This window comes from Rana temporaria, chromosome 3, assembly GCF_905171775.1.
Source record: "Rana temporaria chromosome 3, aRanTem1.1, whole genome shotgun sequence".
In the NCBI taxonomy this organism is placed as follows: Eukaryota; Metazoa; Chordata; class Amphibia; order Anura; family Ranidae; genus Rana; species Rana temporaria.
Window position 1 is genome coordinate 437,262,453 of NC_053491.1, and position 19,804 is coordinate 437,282,256.

General features: G+C 44.8%; 1 protein-coding gene across 1 annotated transcript; it reads left to right on the forward strand.

The window, feature by feature from the left end:
* The first annotated feature begins 172 nt into the window (after nucleotides 1-172).
* Nucleotides 173-19,204, forward strand: MRPL4 (mitochondrial ribosomal protein L4). Its single transcript, XM_040346403.1, has 9 exons — nucleotides 173-321; nucleotides 1,897-1,978; nucleotides 4,388-4,556; nucleotides 4,659-4,710; nucleotides 8,721-8,838; nucleotides 11,120-11,226; nucleotides 14,392-14,501; nucleotides 16,848-16,921; nucleotides 18,989-19,204. Exons 1-9 carry the CDS (start codon nucleotides 268-270, stop codon nucleotides 19,132-19,134), a joined length of 912 nt encoding a protein of 303 aa, XP_040202337.1. The 5' UTR covers nucleotides 173-267; the 3' UTR covers nucleotides 19,135-19,204.
* The last annotated feature ends 600 nt before the right edge of the window (nucleotides 19,205-19,804 follow it).

Sequence of the window (19,804 nt, forward strand, 5' to 3'; positions counted from 1 at the left end):
TCCCTCACCACCACCCTGCGCGCGTGTACAAGAGCGGAGCGGCCGGTTTACACGGCGCATGCGCGGACGTCGTAGTGTGGGTGTGTTGTCACATTCTGCTCCCCATCACAGAATGCTAAGGAAGTCACGTTCCGTCGCCGCCATCTTGCTACACCCTGCACCGGCTTCAGGACGTCGTACGTGCGCCGGAAGTGTGGCGGCCCATGCTGTGTGTGTGTGTGCATTGACCTTCCTGAATTGATGTGAGGAGAAGGAGCAGAGCTCGGGATGATGCTGAGGGGGATCCTGCTGAGCTGCAGCAGCAGGGGGGCCGGGGTCAGGGTGAGTGAATAAAGAGTGTACAGTGATCTGCATGTAATGGGGGGGATCATATTATTGTATGCAGAGTGATGGTCCCTCTGGAGGAATACATTGTATGGAACGTCTACTATGTTCTGTCCTCTGATAAAGCTGAGCTCTGGGCTCTCATTCTCTGACATGAGTGTATAGGAAGGTGCTCTCTTACCATTAGAGCTTCTATAGACTTGTGATTGGGGGGCATATAAATGTGCTTGAGGCGATTAAGTGAGTTTTTATAACTGGAGAGCCCCTTTTAGTCCCTGTCATAAATGCTGCCCCCTGCCTGTCAGCTGATGTGTACACTAAGTCACGCATGCGCAGCCCACACCACATTTAGGAATACACGGATTGACAGCGCTGGCCGAATTATTAAACATCAATTTAATAATGAGCTCAAAAAGAATTGACCATGACAAAATTATCAAAATATATAATGAATTAAGTGCCAAGTGCTCCAAATTAAAGTGCTTTTTGGTTCAGGATAGAGGTTGACCAATGCCAATATTTAGAAATCGGCGGCCTGATGGGCATTATATGATGCTGATTTTGTGGTCGATATTTTAGGCAAATTTGTTTTTGTTTTTTTTTGCAGGTGGCACAGGTTGGCACTAGCAGGTGGCACAGGTTGGCACTGGCAGGTTTTGCACTGAGCTGATATAGTGTAAGGCCTCTTTCACCCATGTGGACCGTTCGCCCGTTTTTTTTTATCGATCTGTTGACAGATTAACCACTTATGACCTGGACCTTTATGCAGCTAAAGGACCTGGCCAGTTTTTGCGATTCAGCACTGCGTCGCTTTAACTGACAATTGCGCAGTCGTGCGATGTGGCTCCCAAACAAAATTGGCGTCCTTTTTTTCCCACAAATAGAACTTTCTTTTGGTGGTATTTTATCACCTCTGCAGTTTTTATTTTTTGCACTATAAACAAAAATAGAGCGACAATTTTGAAAAAAATGCAATATTTTTTACTTTTTACTATGATAAATATCCCCAAAACAAAAAAAAAAAAAATATATATATATTAAAAAAAAAAAATTCCTCAGTTTAGGCCGATACGTATTCTTCTACCTATTTTTGGTTAAAAAAAATCGATTGGTTTGCGCAAAATTTAAAGTGTTTACAAAATAGGAGATAGTTTTATTGCATTTTTATTAATTATTGTTTTTTTTACTACTAATGGCGGCGATCAGCGTTTTTTTTTTGTGACTGCGACATTATGGCGGACACTTCGGCCAATTTTGACACATTTTTGGGACCATTGTCATTTTCACAGCAAAAAATGCATTGTTTACTGTGAAAATGACAATTGCAGTTTGGGAGTTAACCACAAGGGGGCGCTGAAGGGGTTAAGTGTGACCTCATTTGGGTTTCTAACTGTAGGGGGGTGTGGCTATAGGTGTAGCGCTACTCTGCCAATGGAGTGTGGGGAAGGGAGGAGGAATCATTGTGGGTCGACGGGGCACAGTGTGATTAAATCGGCCGAATTTGCATAATAATCCTCTGATTTATATATACCGATTTCTTGCCGCTGTTCACAGTCTTTGCTTTTCTTACAGCTGCTGTCTTCCTTTTCTACTGAGTCTCTAGTTCCACCCAACCTCATCCTGCCTCCGGGACTAAAAGATGGACCCACTAAAAGTAAGTGAGACAGATGTGGGAATGTTTTACTTTTATGGGGAAGCCTGTCATTTGGGAAACATGGACTCTGCCATTGCTGGTCTCTCCTTCTCAATATGCTAGTTGCCTAACTGTCATGCTGATCTCCGAGGGTCAATCTCTATGGTCCTCATCCGGCGGCGGTCGATTCTTTCTCTGTGCCCCCGATGGCATGGCAGAGCCTGGAAAAGAACCGAATGGCCGCCGGAGGGGGGATGTCCGCTCCCTTCGCCTGTAAGAACGATCAAGCGGCGGAACTGCCACTATGATCGTTCTTATGGTGCTCAGAATCGCCGAATGAAAACAAGGATATCTGAATGATGCCTGAAGTCAGACGTCATATCATGTCTTTGGGCTGGAAGTGGTTAAAGCGATTTCCCATTTTTTTTTTTTTCTTTTTTTTTTTTTAAACTAACAAACAGATCTTCCTCTTCTTAGGTCCCCCGCTAAGGCTTCTAGCCCCTCACTTGTGCCGAGTGCCCCCAAAGCATGCAGCTTGCTCTGGGGGCACCCGAGCTGTGTGTATTCAGACATGACCCTGCCCCCTTTCTCTCCCCTCATTGGCTCACTGACTTTAACTGACAGCGGGAGCCAATGACACCCGCTGCTGTGTCTCAGCTAATAATAATAATAATACTTATTCCTCTTACTGCTCACAGTGCCAGATTCTTCTAGGTTGGTGAGGGGGAGATGTTCTGTAGTCCACCAATGGATAACTCAGGATTGGCTGACAACACTGCTCTTGTATTTTAGCACAACAGGGGCGCTGTGTTGTCCGATGTTATCAAACAGGAAATTAGGAGTACACTGGATTTCTGGCCGATGATATTTGTAAAGTGGCAAAACACAAAATTATTTGCATATGTTGCAGAGGAGTGCCAAGTAGGGTTTTGTTCTCTATTTTGCTCAGACGTAGGGAAACCACTTATATGAAATGAAGTAGAGGTCGACCGATATGGGTTTTTCTCTGGCCGTTGCCGATATTTAGAAATCGGGTGGCCGATATATGATGCTGATTTTTGCGGCCGATATATGATGCCGATTTTTGCAGGCCATATTTTAGGCCGATTTTTTTTTTTTTTTTTTTTTTTTTTTTTTTTTTTTTTTTGGCAGGTGGCACTGGCTTGTGGCACTAATTGGCACTGATTGGCAGGTGGCACTTATTGGCACTGGCAGGTTGCACTGGATGGCACTGAAAGATGGTACTAGCAGATGGCACTGGCAGGTGGCACTAATTGACACTGGCAGGTGGCACTAATTGACACTGGCAGGTGGCACTAGTTAGCATTGGCAGATGGCACTGGTTGGCACTGGCAGATGGCACTGATTGGCATGTGGTACTGGCAGATGACACTGGCTAGTGGCACTGACTGGCAGGTGGCACTGGATGGCAATAGATGGCACTGGTTGGCATTGGCAGGTGGCACTGATGACTTTAGTTGGCACTGGTAGGTGGCACTGGATGGCACTGGCAGGTGGCACTGGATGGAAGGTGGTATTGGCACTGGCAGGTGGCACTGGTGCAAAAAAAATTGTCACCCCCCCCTCAGTACAGACCCCCTCTCCCTCCAGTATAGACACCCCCCCCCCTTGGTCCAGACACCCCCCCCTCAGTACAGACACCAGAGAGCAGTGTGTGTGTCCCACGAGCGTGGGCCCCTCCTCCTCTGTGGGTGTAAACAGAGAGGAGGGCCACCGCGCTGGGTGTACCAAGATGGCCGCGGCTCCGGAGCTAGGCCGAAGCCGCGGCCTTTCCTGATGCTGTGACCGCAACGGTAATCCACGGATCACAGTGTGCCGATCCGAAGGGGGGTGACCCCTTCGGATAATGGGATAATGGATCAACGGTGATCCGTGGCACCACTAGCGGCCATGTTAAATAACGGCCAAATATCGCCGATATATTGGCCTGCCGATATATCGGTCGACCTCTAAAATGAATGATTGCATTCCTCCAGTTTAAAGTGATTGTACATGATCACCTTGTAAAACAACCCATTCAATTTGAAATAGAAATAAAGGGAAAACAGCATAAATGTTAAAAAAAAAAAATCCCTTTTTTTATAAGTGATCACATTCCCACACTGAGCTTCCCAGTGAATGGCTGTGTAGCAGGGGCGTGTCAGGACAAGTTTGATCATTGGAGGAGAGCAGGCTGGGTTCCCAACTTAGCTAGAGAACTGACTACGGTGTGCTCTCCTGCTTAGTGTGGTCAGTTTTTAATAGGAAAACAGAGGGACTGTCGGGAACACCAGAGATTTCACATAAAGGAAGCAATACAAAGAGAACAGGATACTTTCTCATACAAGTACATGGTACAGCAGGCACATATCAGGAATATGACATTTTTGGGTAACAAACGCTTTAACAAACTTTCCTTCAATCTCACAGTTTACCGGCCTCCTGTGGATTTGTCTCAGCCTGTCGTGAGAACGTGCAAGATCCCAGTGCCCTCCCACCTGTCACCCAAACCCGTCTGGTTGGAGTCTATAACCGACCAAGATCAGGAACCGCAAGGGCTGGTGCACCTCCACCCCGATGTGTTTGACGTCCCTCCCAGGTCAGTTGTCTGTCTGCGCTATTTCCAGTTAAATTGTTCTCTTCTAAATAATTGATGCATCCCGTCTTAGCGTGTCACTTGTATCTGCTTTGTTTTCTTCAGACTTGACATCCTTCACCAAGTCGTAATTTGGCAGAAAAACTACAAAAGGATTGTAAGCTTTCCACTTTGTTTTATTTAATTCAAGGTCTCAGGCTAAATCTGTTTTAATCGCTTGCCGACTGCGCGCTGTAGTGTTACTGCTACGGTGCAGCCTGGTTGCACAGAATCTCTCACACACACACACGCACACACATACATATATATATATATATATATATATATATATATATATATATATATATATATATATATATACACACATTATATTTCCAAAAGTATTGGGACGCCTGCCTTTACACACACACACATGAACGGCATCTTAGTCTGTAGGGTTCAGTATTGAGTTGGCCCACCCTTTGCAGCTCTAACAGCTTCAACTCTTCTGGGAAGGCTCCACAAGGTTTAGGAGTGTGTCTATGGGAATGTTTGACCATTCTTCCAGAAGTGCATTTGTGAGGTCAGGCACTGATGTGGACGAAAAGGCCTGGCTCACAGTCTCTGTTCTAATTCATCCCAAAGGTGTTCTATCAGGTAGAGGTCAGGACTCTGTGAAGGCCAGTCAAGTTCCTCCACCCCAATCTCGCTCATCCATGTCTTTATGGACCTTGCTTTGTACACTGGTCCAAATCATTTGGTGGAGGGGGGGGTTATAGTGTGGGGTTGTTTTTAGTGAAGGGAACTTTGTGGAAATAGTTTGGAGACGGCCTCTTCCTGTTCCAACATAACCTTTCACCAGTGCACAAAGCAAAGGTCTATAAAGACATGGATCACAAATACACTGCGGCTTAATCGCCTAAACGTACTTCGTAGAGATACGGATAGGAGGCATTCTGATTGGTCAGTGCTGTCACATGGGTAGCGCCGTCCAATCAGAACCCATGTATCCCATCCTGTCAGCTCTGGAGAAGAGGCGATACGATGTGTCAGTGTGGAAGATCGCCAGCCTCAGGTACAGTGGGACCGGGTGCGATGGGGAGGGGGTCCAGTGTAAATTCACCTTACAGATTTTCTATAAAGGTGAACTTACCCTTTTAAGGTAAAAAAAAAAAAACCTGCTCTGCTCTCCTCCCAGGTGCCCCTGATACTTGCCTGAGCCAGATCTCTATTCAGCACAGTGTATGAGAGCAGTCTCTCTCTCTCTCTCTCTCTCTCTCTCTCTCTCTCATAGATCAGGAGCCATTTGCTCCTACTGCTGTCAATCACAGCCAGTGAGGAGTTTGGCTCGGGAATGAGCCTGCACAAGTGCCCCCAAAGCAAGCCGCCTGCTATGAGAGCACTCGGCAAGGGGAAAGAGCCAGAGGCACCAGTAGGGCACCCAAAATGAGGAGCGTGCACGCCGAGACGGCGTTTTACTCCTTTCTTTTAAAATGTTTGTAGCATCATTATTAACCACTTAAGCCCCGGACCAATATGCAGCCTAAAGACCCAAGGTGTTTTTACAGTTCGGGACTGCGTCGCTTTAACAGACAATTGCGCGGTCGTGCGACGTGGCTCCCAAACAAAATTGGCGTCCTTTTTTCCCCACAAATAGAGCTTTCTTTTGGTGGTATTTGATCACATCTGCGGTTTTTAGTTTTTGCGCTATAAACAAAAATAGAGCGACAATTTTGAAAAAAAAGCAATATTTTTTACTTTTTGCTGTAATAAATATCCCCCAAAAACATATATAAAAACATTTTTTTTCCTCAGTTTAGGCCGATACGTATTCTTCTACCTATTTTTAGTAAAAAAAATCGCAATAAGCGTTTATCGATTGGTTTGCGCAAAATTTATAGTGTTTACAAAATAGGGGATAGTTTTATTGCATTTTTATTTTTTATTTTTTTTTTACTACTAATGGCGGCGATCAGCAATTTTTTTCGTGACTGCGACATTATGGCGGACACTTCGGACAATTTTGACACATTTTTGGGACCATTGTCATTTTCACAGCAAAAAATGCATTTAAATTGCATTCTTTATTGTGAAAATGACAGTTGCAGTTTGGGAGTTAACCACAGGTGGCGCTGTAGGAGTTAGGGTGCACCTAGTATGTGTTTACAACTGTTTGGGGGTGTGGCTGTAGGAATGACGTCATCGATCGTGTCTTCCCTATAAAGGGAATGACGCGATCGATGCGCCGCCATAGTGAAGGACGGGGAAGCCGTGTTTACACACGGCTCTCCTCGTTCTTCAGCTCCGGGGAGCGATCGCGACGGAGCGGCTATAAACAAATAGCCGCGCCGTGGTCCCGGATCGCTCCCCGAGCGGACCCGACCGCCGCATGTAGCGGGGGGGGTCCCGATCGGACCCCCCACCCGCTAATAGGCGAGGACGTACCCATACGCCCATGTGCCTGTACGTGCCATATTGTGGACGTATATGTACATGGGCTGGTCCTTAAGTGGTTAACCACTTCAGACCCGGACCTTTAGGCAGCTAAAGGACCTGGCCAGTTTTTGCGATTCGGCACTGCGTCGCTTTAACTGACAATTGCGCGGTCGTGCGACGTGGCTTCCAAACAAAATTGGCGTCCTTTTTTCCCACAAATAGAGCTTTCTTTTGGTGGTATTTGATCACCTCTGCGGTTTTAATTTTTTGCGCTATAAACAAAAATAGAGCATTTTACATTTTGCTATAATAAATATCCCCCAAAAATATATAAAACTTTTACCTCAGTTTAGGTCGAAACTTATTCTTCTACCTATTTTTGGTAAAAAAATTGCAATAAGCGTTTATTGGTTGGTTTGCGCAAAATGTATAGCGTTTACAAAATGGGGGATAGTTTTATTGCATTTTTATTAATTATAAATTTTTTACTACTAATGGCGGTGATCAGCGATTTTTCTTTTTTTTTTTTCGTGACTGCGACATTATGGCGGACACTTCGGACAATTTTGACACATTTTTGGGACCATTGTCATTTTCACAGCAAAAAATGCATTAAAAATGCATTGTTTACTGTAAAAATGCCAATTGCAGTTTGGGAGTTAACCACAGGGGGCGCTGAAGGGGTTAAGTGTGACCTCATCTCTGTTTCTAACTGTAGAAGGGTGGGGCTGTAGGTGTGACATCATCGATTGTGATTCCCTATAAAAGGGAACACACGATCAATGATGCCGCCACAGTGAAGAACGGGGAAGCCGTGTTTACACACAGCTCTCCCCGTTCTTCAGCCCTGGGGACCGATCGCGGGACTCCAGCGGCGATCGGGTCCGCGAGTCCCTCGGCCGCGGTCACGAAGCTTCGGACCGGGTTGCGTGCACGCTCCGGCGCGACCCCACGGCTGGGCTTAAAGGTCAACGTACAGCTACATTGATGTGCCCAGCCGTGCCATTCTGCCGGCGTATATACGCATATATATATATATATATATACGCATCGAGGCACGTGTGTAAGACTGCGCTGTTGTTTTATAAGCATTTTAATAAATAAATAAAGAATGATATCGGCGTGAAGGGGTCCTTAAGTGGTTAATGTGGAATATATGTTTCTTGCTAAAGAACATTATTTTTATCAAGATATTATGGGTAAAGTTCCACTTTTTAAGAACAGTTACACGTATTATCACAGTTGACACTGAAAACCGCTAGAGAGAGAGAGCTGGCGGACCACATGGACACTTTTATATTGGGTCCCATGATTCATAGTAATGCTTTTATGAGGAAGGATCCGAGTTTTACTGCTTACTGTGTTGCTGCAAGTGTGATTTTCCCTCCTATCTATTTAATGTATGTCAGAAAGATCAAAGCGAGCAGAGAACTAATATACAGTATAGGGACCAGGAAACACAAGTTCTAAATCTTCCTTTCTCTGTCCAAAATTTAAACGGAATGTTTTGCCTGAAATTGAGTTTTAACCACCTAATAGTTTTACACATTTAAATGTTTTAAAGGATTTCTTTGCTTCCCCAACCATTTCTGAACCTTTCAATTTTCCATACATTTAACCACAGCTTGGTGTGGTTTCCTCCCTGCAATCTTCTTAACCCAATTTCCCTCTCACTGACAGCTGCTTGGATTACACTTTTCCCCTCCATTAACAGGCTCTGTAGTTCTTATATGAAGTGTTTTCTTCTTTCAGAGTTATGCCAGAACAAAGACAAGAGCGGAGGTCAGAGGAGGAGGGAAGAAGCCTTGGGCGCAGAAAGGAAGTGGACGAGCTCGGCAGGGAAGCATCCGGTCACCTCTGTGGAGAGGAGGTTTGTGTTTTGTGTCAAATGCCATTTTGCTAAAGTAATGTAGCTCTTTATCCATACCACACAATTACAGGAACTCTAAGTTGTCTGACTCTTATGCCCTGTACACACGATCGGATATCTGATGGAATCTAATCCAATGGATTTTTTCGTCGGATATCCGATGAAGCTGACTTGCCTACACACCATCAGTCAAATATCCGACCGTGTCCAAACGCGGTGACATACAACACTACGACGAGCCGAAAAAAAAAAGTTCAATGCTTCCAAGCATGCGTCGACTTGATTCTGAGCATGCGTGGATTCCATACAGACGATCGGATTTTTCTATCGGTTTTTTATCGATCGGAAAAATTTAAAACGTGTTCTATTTTCTTACACCGATGGAAATAAAACCGACCGATCCCACACACGATCGGTTTGTCCGATGAAAACAGTCCATCGGTCGGTTTTCAGCGGACAAACCGATCGTGTGTACAGGGCTTAAAGGAACACTAAAGTTAAAAAAATAATATTTTTTTGTAAAATAACAAACATGTTATACTTACCTCCACTGTGCAGCTCGTTTTGCACAGTGTCCCCAATCCACGTCTTCTGGGGTCCCTCTGCGACTGTCTCGGCTCCTCCTCGCAAGAGCTTTCCACTTTCATGCGCGCGAGCTCGCATGGTGGGAAGCTTTTGCGGGCGCGCTCCCATGATACAGCGGCGGGCATAGCCGCCGACTGTATCACTTGGCCCCGCCCCGGCACGCCACGTCATCTGCTGTGATTGACAGCAGCGCCAGCCAATAGCTGCGCTGCTATCAATCTGTCCAGCCTAGCCAATCAATCCTCTGGGAACTGAAGAGGATCACGGGGACGCACGCGGGACTTTCGAGGGGTGAGGTAAGTAAATCGCGGGGGGGGGGGGGGGGGGCGGTACCGTCGGATGTTTTTTCACCTTAATGCATAGGATGCATTAAGGTGAAAAAAACATTTTACCTTTACAACCCCTTTAGGAAGAACATTGTAGGTTTGCAGGGAAATTCGCACTTTTAACTTGGTGATACTAAAGTCTCGTTTTTTTTTTTCTTCATTTAAAAATAACAAACATGTTATACTTGGACCCGGTTTACACAGGGGCACGACTTTGGGGGCGACTCGGCAAGGTGATCTCAAGATGACTTCAGAGGCGACTTGCAAAATGACTTCTGTATTGAAGTGAATACAAGTCACCCCCAAAGTCGTACAAGAACCTTTTTCTAAGTCGGAGCGACTTGAGTCGCTCCTATTAGAACGGTTCCATTGAACAGAGCGGAGCGCGACTTGTCAGGCGGCTGAGTCGCCCCTGTGTGAACCGGCTCTTACCTGCTCTGCAGCCCAGATCCTCCTCTTCTCAGGTCCCTCTTCGGTGCTCCTGGCTCCTCCCTCCTGTTCAGTGCACAGTCCACAGCAAGCATTTACTCAAAAAGACTTGGGGCTGTAGTTGGTGCCAAAAGTGCTTCAACAAAGTATTGAGCAAAGGTTGTGAATACATGTGATTTATTTTTTTTTATTTATTTTTTTTTAATTTGCAAAGATTTCAAACTGACTTCTTTCACGTTGTCATTATCGGATGTTTGTAGAATTTTGAGGAAAATATTGCATTTAATACATTTTTGGGATAGGGCTGTAACAAAATGTTTTCACAAACCTTGTGTGATTTCAAACTTTGCCATTACCCCTCTCCCACTTAAAGCGGAGTTCCGTCCACAATTTCACTTTTTAAATATAAATACCCCTATAATACACAAGCTTAATGTATTCTAGTAAAGTTAGTCTGTAAACTAAGGTCCGTTTTGTTAGGTTGTTACAGCATTTAGACACTTTATAAAATAGAAATTGACTGGGGCCATCTTAAGTGTGGGCATCATGAAGCCAGACTGTATGACTTCCTGGATTTCAGCCTTGCAGATCTCGCACATGCTCAGTGCTACACAAGCAGTGTAATAGGTTTCAGATCAGGTTTCAGCACCTGTACTGTCCAAGTCACATGATTCTTCAAAACTGGGGAGTGCACAGACTCCTGGAAAGTTACACCCACTACATTCCCAGGAGTCTGTGCGGTGTAGGTTAGGAAGCTTAAGCACCTAGGTGCAGGAAGTGGGAAGATTAACTATTCTGCCTAGCAACAACACTTTGAATTTAAAAAAAAAAAAAATTTTCTTAAAGGACTAATGACATTTTTTTAAAACTACTGATGTAATGTTATATTTATGGGTGGAACTCCACTTTAAATTGTGTCCCATATTCTATATTGTGTACAGGTGGTGTAGCCCATGGTCCCCGTGGCCCCACAAGCTATTATTACATGCTGCCCATGAAGCTTCGAGTCCTGGGATTGAAGATGGCTTTGACTGTAAAACTTGCTCAGGTACAGTACAGTGTCCCCCGGCTGTCCACACGAGCTGTGTTTTTATTTATTTTATTATTTTTATATGGTTTAAATGCATAACCCCGCCAAATGTGGCGTTTTTATTTCCAGTAATCTAGTTTTCATTTTGGAAAGTTTTTTTTTTTTTTTTTTCTTTTCCAACACTGATGCCTAGGTGTCCTTTTTAAAGTGTATTCTAGGGCAAAAATAGAAAAATAACAAATGACGTACATTTTTTGCAATGCAGGCACGCTTCCTCTTTTTTTTTATTCCGTTGAATATGTTTGAACGCTCCTTTTAAAGTAAAATGTATCAGAGGGAGGAGGCTAGATAGGTGGAGTAGATGACTCCTCAAATTTTATAGTGGTGTGTTTTTTTTGTGCGGCCTTTCAATTTGTTTGCAAGACAGCCAAATACCTGGTGATAGTGCCAGGAAACCATAGAGCTGCTAGGTTCCTGTTGTTGGCTGACAATGCTGCTTCTGCCACACGGAATTTCCAAGCAGTGTTGTCTTTCTTGCCTGCCGGACTACAAACCTCTGCCTATCCCCCACTCTTCTCTTTCCTACTTCACATGCTGTAGTTTTGTTATCTAATTTTTCAAACAGGTAATTTTTCTCCTTCACTGACGTGCGCTGATGAGGCGTCACTGGGAGGTGGCACTGAAGGTCACTGGGAGGTGGCACTGATGATGGGCGGCACTGATGATGAGGCACTGGTGGGTGACACTGATAGGCGGCACTGTTGGGACCAATAACAGAAGCCGGTTATCGACTTTTTCTTTTTCTCTCCTCACAAACAAGTGGAGGATAGCCGGCTTCTGTTTACATCCTGTAATTGGCTGACAGCTGATCATGTGGTAGAGGGCCGCTGTGATTGGCCCTTTTCCCTGATTCAGACTTGGCTGATCACAAAACGCGCCGGCTGTGCTGCCTATGTACACTCTTCCGCCATTGTAAGCCCGCACTGCAGCTGTGTTTCGCGGTATAGCGCGGGGGGGAATCAGTTAAAGGATAAGTTCACCTTTGGGAACATGTTACATCCGATTTTAGTGTGAAACATGTAACATGTTCCCAGTGCTGCAGCCGCCATCCGTTGCCCCCCCACCCCTTCCCCGTGGCAGCAGTGTGACGAGAAGTTACCTGTACTAGCTGTCAGTTTTTGAAAGCAGCGCTGCTTCCACAGGGAGGGAGGCTCCGCCCACACAGAGATATGTGTATGAATGAACTACAAGTCCCGACAGCCTTAGTGGTTGTCGGCTTGTAGTTCAGCACTGTGGAGCAGTGTGATAGTTCACGGAGTCTTCCTGTCAGCAAATTTTAGCTTGTCTGTATGGGCTGTACACATAAGCAGATACACTGACAGTGTGCCGGAAACCTGCATGGCATCTGCGATCTCGTGATCGCTGGTGCAATGCTTTAGAGGCTTTTAAAACAAATAATAAACACACTTTTTTTTTATTTTTTTTTTACTTTTAATATATTTTTTTCTGTACAAAGGTGAACTTTATCCTTTTTAATTTCTCTTCTAGAAAAAAATCTGATGCTTTTTTTTCCTGCTGTGTACATCTATATTTCAGAGGAAGAAAAAACATAAATAGTGAAGATCATGCCTGTTATTTATTTATATATATATATATATATATATATATATATATATATATATTATATATATATATATATATATATATATATATATATATATATATATATATATATATATATATATATATATATATATATATTCCTATGGTATCTGTAAAATTTAATAGATGGTAAAAAAAAAATGATGCCAGGTCTGTGGTGTTTCCGACACTTCCAGGAGTGCCGATCTCCTCTGTCCCATGCAATGCTCAATATTTCCTCCCGCCAGCCTCTTTGCCATGTCTGCATCCTATAGTGACATGGAGGTCGTCGGGAGGAACAAGCAAGCAAAATGGGAGAACCAGGAGATTGATAGTCGCAGGAGTGTCAATTTCCCTGGAGACTTTAAGCCTGGGTTCACACTAGAGTGATCTCGGAGATCGCATGTTATTCGCACCCGCACCGCAGGTGCCGATCACATGCGATCTCTGAGCAATTTGAGTTAAGCCATACGGTTGTATGGCTGAACTTGCATTGGATTCACACACAAAATAGTGCAGGGCCTTGTTTTTCCCCACACTAGAATCAGATCACCTATTATTTCACGTTAATGCGCTCGCAAAATCGCGCTCCTTCCTGACAGACAGACAAATGCTGTGTCCTTTTAGGGGAGATGTACACACAGGCCGAAAGTGGATGGGTTCCTGCCAAACAGACCATTTTTATTAGGCGCTCTGGCTGGCGGTCGCACTCTGTCATCAAGGACAATACACAAACAATAGCTCTGCATTGTACGTGAGGACAGCCAGGGCTCTTCCCCCACCACCTAGAGTGTTTTTCTGTAATTCCCAGAGTTTAGCTTAAAAGGGGTTGTAAAGGTACAATTTTTTTTTTTTTTCCTAAATAGCTTCCTTTACCTCAGTGCTGTCCTTCTTCACTTACCTCATCCTTCCATTTTGCTTTTAAATGTCCTTATTTCTTCTGAGAAATGCTCACTTCCTGTTCTTCTGTCTGTAACTACACACAGTAATGCGAGGCTTTCTCCCTGGTGTGGAGTGTCGTGCTCGCCCCCTCCCTTGGACTACAGGAGAGTCAGGACGCTCTCTACGTTGCAGATAGAGAAAGGAGCTGTGTGTTAGTGGGCGTCCTGACTCTCCTGTAGTCCAAGGGAGGGGGCGAACACGACACTCCACACCAGGGAGTAAGCCTTGCATTACTGTGTGTAGTTACAGACAGAAGAACAGGAAGTGAGGATTTCTCAGAAGAAATAAGGACATTTAAAAGCAAAATGGAAGGATGAAGTAAGTGAAGGAGGACTGCACTAAGGTAAAGGGAGCTATTTAGGGAATTTTTTTTTTACCTTTACAACTCCAGCCATTATGCAGTGTGTAGGGTTAACTTTGTATAACTTTTTAACTGTATATGTAGGTCCACATCAATCTAATGTCTGCATTATGAGCAAAGATGTCAATGTTGTGCGGATCCAATCTGATCTATGTATGACACAGGGAGGGGTCTTTAGAATTGTGGTTGTTTTTTTTAGCAGCATATTCATTTTTGCATGTTCCTGTCTCTCTGTACAGAATAACCTCCACATTATTGATTCCACTGACATTTCCAGCCCAGACCCTCAGTACCTCGTTGATCTCTTCAACCAGCGACATTGGGGAGAATCTGTACTTATTGTCGATGTGTAAGTATTTCACCAATATTTTGCTGGTAATGTTGTAGTATGCATATGTGACCACTAGAGGGAACTGATGTGTAGCTTCTGGATATCCATTTTCAAAGTGAACCTGTACCCAGACAATGTGCAGTTAGAGGGGTTGTAAACCCTTGTGTATTCTATGCATTAAGGTGAAACACCTTCTGTAGTGCTGCAGCCCCCCAGACCCCCCGTTGTACTTACCTGAATGCTGTCATCTTCTGGCCGGGAATGAGCACATCAGCTTTAGCTGGTGTCATGTTTCCTGATTGGATAGACTGATAGCAGTGCAGCCATTGGCTCCCGCTGCTGTCAATCAACTCCAACAACGCGGCGCCGGGGGGCGGGCCTTGCATTCTGTGCGCTGCTGAGGAACCCCAGAACAGGAGGATCGGGGCCACTCTGTGCAAAACAAACTGCATAGTGGAGGTAAGTATGACATGTTGGCTAAAAAAAAAAAAAAGAGGGTTTACAACACCTTTTTAAAGCGGGAGTTCACCCGAAAAAAAAAAATGTAACATTAGATTGGGCCTAATTACGGGAAGCAGAATCGGGCGTTTTGATTAAAATCAATGCAGTACTTACCTTTTTTGAGATAGATGTTCTCCCGCCGCTTCCGGGTATGGTCTTCGGGACTGGGCGTTCCTATTTGATTGACATCCTTCCGACGGTCGCATACAGCGCGTCACGAGTTGCCGAACGTCGGTGCGGCGCTATACGGCGCCTGCGCACTGACGTTCGGCTACTTTCGGTAACTGGTGACGCGCTGTACGCGACCGTCGGAAGGCTGTCGATCAAATAGGAACGCCCAGTCCCGCAGCCCATACCCGGAAGCGGCGGGAGAACATCTATCTCAAAAAAGGTACTGCATTGATTTTAATCAAAACACCCGATTCTGCTTCCCGTAATTAGGCCCAATCTACTGTTAAAGTTTTTTTTGGGTGAACCTCCACTTTAAGTATTTATATATTTTTGAATAAGCAGTAAAAACACTTTAACCACTTGCTGCCCACCCACCGTACATTTACTGTTTAAAGGTGGCACAGCCAGGCGAGGCACAGTGGCGCACTCCTATGACCACTGTGTCCACTGTACATGGCGCTTGGTGAGTGGCCGGGTATCAAGCGATTACATGATTAAGTTGTAAACAAAACTTCCATTCATGATAGTTTATATATATATTGTGATGATGTGATTAGAGGCGCACTGAATAAAAATGTTGGTACCGAAAATGAAGGATGCACTTGGCCAAAAACTAGTTTAATTTTTTTTTTTTATATTTTTATAAATAATCGTATTATATTCTACGTTTTAATTAATAACAATTTAAATGAATATAAATCTATTGTCAGCCATTATTGGCACCTTTTCAAGAAAAATGTATGCCTTTAAATTCTATGTGTGTCTTCACACTGGTCCGTTGGGCTTCCGTTGTGTTCAAAATCCCGCTTAAGTTAAAAAGTAAAAAAAAAATGCACCTCCCAGTTCAAATGCATTGAAAATGCAGCAAGAACGCATCATTAACGCACCTGTTTTATGTTTTTGATGCGTTTTTTTAATCCCGTGACCTATGAAAAACGCAAATCGCGGTAAAATCGGCTCAAAATCGCTGCAATATCACGTGCGTTTTCGCTGCCATTATCGTCCCCTTTTTCTATAATTGGCCGAATTCCGATAACACAATTTTCGGGCGAAATGTTTTCGTGGCTAAAATTTCGGAGCATCACTTGTTGTGATTGGTCCACAGCTATCACACGGTAACTGGGCCAATCACAACACCCTGTATCATATGATTAGCTGTAGCCAATCACTGCATATCAACAGTAAGCAAGCAAGCATACCATCACTGTTCTAAGCAATCATCCCTGATCAACGCCCTCAGTAGTAGAGTGTCACTATTGAGTTTTATCAATGGATTTAAGCAGGGGCATCGGGGGGGGGGGGGCTGGAGCCCCGAGTGTAGGTGTCAGGGGGGTCAGTGTAGGGGTCCGGTAGGTCAGTTTAGTGGTCAGCATGGATGGGCACTGGTTACCCAGGCAGCATCCAACAAGTGAGCCTAACCCCCCCCCCCCCAAGCAATCAATTCCCCCCCCCCCCCCCCCCCCGCGCACACCGCTTCTGTGCTTGGACTACGGGCTGAAGCTCCTGGTCTTTTTCATGCCTAGCAACGCCCCTGGATTTGAGCTGATATAAAGAACAGCGTAATTACTATATTTATTGCAGAGCTAAACCGGGAGTGCAGCATGTACTGAGCAAGTATAACTGCACTTATGTACTTCTATATTTTCTTTCATTTCTATTCATTTTTTTCACTCTGAATATTCTGTTTAACAGCAATGAAGATATGCCTGAAAACATTCTCAGTGCAACTGCAGATTTGAAGAAGATCACCCTTATCCCAGCTATTGGTAAGTGTTTGTATTGATGTATAATGAACCACTTTAGCTCCACTCCGGGGACCACCACACCCTCTGGCTTCAATAATTGAGTGAGCCACAAAACCAGAAAAGTATACAAATCAGAACTGACTTGACCTTGCATTTTTAGATCTGCATAAATAATCTGTCTGAGATACTTAGAAACTATTGAAGCCAGAGAATCAGCATATTAACCAGGTAGCTTGCCTTTTCAGAAGGGGGTCAGCAATGGCAGGATCCGTCTGTCCTTCAGGAAAGGCTTATTTTAAAGGGGTTGTAAACCTTCGTGTTTTTTCACTTTAATGCATCCTAAGCATTAAGGTGAAAAAACACCTGGTAGTGACCGGCTCCCCAGCCCCCCCCCCCCCCCCGTTTTACTTACCTGAGTGCCGTATTTACCTCGGCGTGCTGTCCCTCTCTCCATGGGGTCCTAGCTTTTGATTGGATAGATTGATAGCAGTGCAGCCATTGGCTCCTGCTGCTGTCAATCAAATCCAATGACGCAGGGCGGGGCCAAGTCCGGCATTCATGTCTATGGACGCAAATGCTGGACTCGGGAGTGTGCCCGCAAGGTAACCCCCCCCCGGGAGAGCCCTTCTCCTAGCGGGTTATCTGATGCATGGCGGAGCTGCTGAGGGACCCCAGAAGTCAGTGTTTACAATCACGTTAAGGTCTCATGCACACTGGACTTTTTTTTCTTCTCTTAATGTCTCATACACACAATCGGAAAATCCGCTCGCGACCCACGACTGGGCTCTTAGAGGGGATGTACCTGTACGCCCTTGTACCCAGCCGTGCCATTCTGCCAACGTATATCGGCGTGAAGGGGTCCTCAAGTGGTTAACCAAGAGTGCTGGGTCTAACTCTGTTTGGTCTGCCCAGTTATAATTGGACACCCTGTGCAGCTTCTCAAAGGGAAGGTGGAGGTAAAACTGGAGATGAAAATAGAGGCTGTTAATACATTTGGGGTTTAGTTACTAAAGCTGGAGAGTGCAAAATCATTCTCACTTATGCAGAGAAACCAATCGGCTTCTAATCTCAGCTTCTTTAATTAAGCTTCGTCAATAAAACCTGGAAGCTGATTGGTTTCTATGCAGAAGTAAGACTGATTTTGCTCTCTCCGGCTTTAGTAAATAAACCCCAATATCTTTGAAGTGGGAGTAAACTTCCTTGTATGATTTTAACTTATAGATGAGGCTTACCTATAGGCAGGGCCGGACTCACCATTGGACTTGACTGGGCTCAAGCCCATGGGCCCCGCCCAATAGGGGGCCCCCTTTAAAAAAAAAATATATATATAATTTTTTTAGGGGTCCGGAGTTCCCCAGACGGCAACCCCCCCTTTTTTTATTTTTTATTTTTTAAAAAAAGTTATATATATATATATATATATATATATATATTATTATTATTAAAGGGCCCCCCGCTCAACAACTTTAATGCACCCCCCCCCCCTCAACAACTATGACCCCCCCCCCCCCTCACTCAACATCTTCGATTTCCCCCCCCCCCCCCCCCCCTATTCTCGGCTCCAGGGGGCCCCTTCAACACTCAAGCCCAGGGGCCCCCACCATCCTAAGTCCTGCCCTGCCTATAGGTACTGTAAATATCTCCTAAATGTGCACTGTTTAGGAGATATTTACTGTAGATGCAGCCAGTGACCTCACCAACACAAGCGCTCTGAAGGAACGGCATATCTGTGTAATTCTTTGAGTCCTGTGCTGTCAATGACGGCTCTCGCGCACATGCGTGGGAGTGATGTCATCGCAGCTCAGGCCATTTGCACAGTCTGAGTCCATGAACCTGGGAGGAAGACTGGGTGAAGATGAAATTGCCTTCAGAAATGACAGAGCCCTGCTGGAGAGCTTCATTCTAAGGTAAGTTTCATATAATGTGCTAGTATGTGATGCATACTAGCACATTATGTCATTGCCTTGCAGGTTTAAAAAAAAAAGCCAGTGTTTTTCTACCGCTTTAAGATTTATGTGGCTTTAAATGTCTTGCCAACATTTGTCTCCAGGAATTGATACAATTATGACCTCTTCTCTCCTCCTCCAGGTATAAACGTGCACAGTATGCTGAAATACGACACTGTCCTGTTAACGGTCAGGACTGTGGATTTCTTAGAAGAGAAACTGCTATTTCAAGATATGCGCTACTCCAGTCTGTACAGTTTTAAGTACCCTTACAGCGACTTCCCCTAACTTCTGTGCGATATTTAGTTTTTGTATATAACACTTCTTTTCTGGAATAAAAAAACAAACAAAAAATGTTCCTTGGAATTTTTTCTTTTTTTAGATTGTGTGTTTTTGCTGCTGTACAGGTTCATGAATGAGGTGTACTTTTGTACACTTCAAAGAAAGTTTGTACAAAAAAAGGGGGGGGGCTGTTTGTGAATTAAGCACTACACTGCCCCCTACTGCAGTTGGGAACGGACGGTGCCATGGAGGTAAAGCGTTTTGGCAGCTGTCTGTTCCTGTGTGAACCAGCCCTTAAAGCGGTGTTCCACCCGGAAAAAAAATTTTTTTGAACGTCGGCAGCTACAAACACTGTAGCTGCTGACTTTTAACAATGACACTTACCTGTTCAGGGAACCCACGATGTCTGCCCCCTGTGGCCGATCCGTCCATCAGATTGGGTGCAGCCGTCGCCATTTTAACTAAGGGAAACCGGCAGTGGAGCTTTCAAGCTTCACCGGCGGGTCTCCTACTGTGCATGTGTGAGTTGCGCTTCCTGAATGGCCCGGCATCTTCTGGGACACACACAGTCCCAGAAGGCAGCGGTCAAGCAGCAAGAAATGACGCCCTGGGCCGCGGTGATGCTGGGGCAGAAGTACACAAGGTACTTCAATAAAGGTAGGAAGAAGCAATGAAA

Coding starts and splice junctions, on each gene's coding strand:
- MRPL4 (XM_040346403.1), top strand. CDS start 268: ATGATGCTGAGGGGGATCCTGCTGAGCTGCAGCAGCAGGGGGGCCGGG. Junction 322..1,896: donor GCAGGGGGGCCGGGGTCAGG/GTGAGTGAATAA, acceptor CTTTTCTTACAG/CTGCTGTCTTCCTTTTCTAC. Junction 4,711..8,720: donor AGAAAAACTACAAAAGGATT/GTAAGCTTTCCA, acceptor TTCTTCTTTCAG/AGTTATGCCAGAACAAAGAC.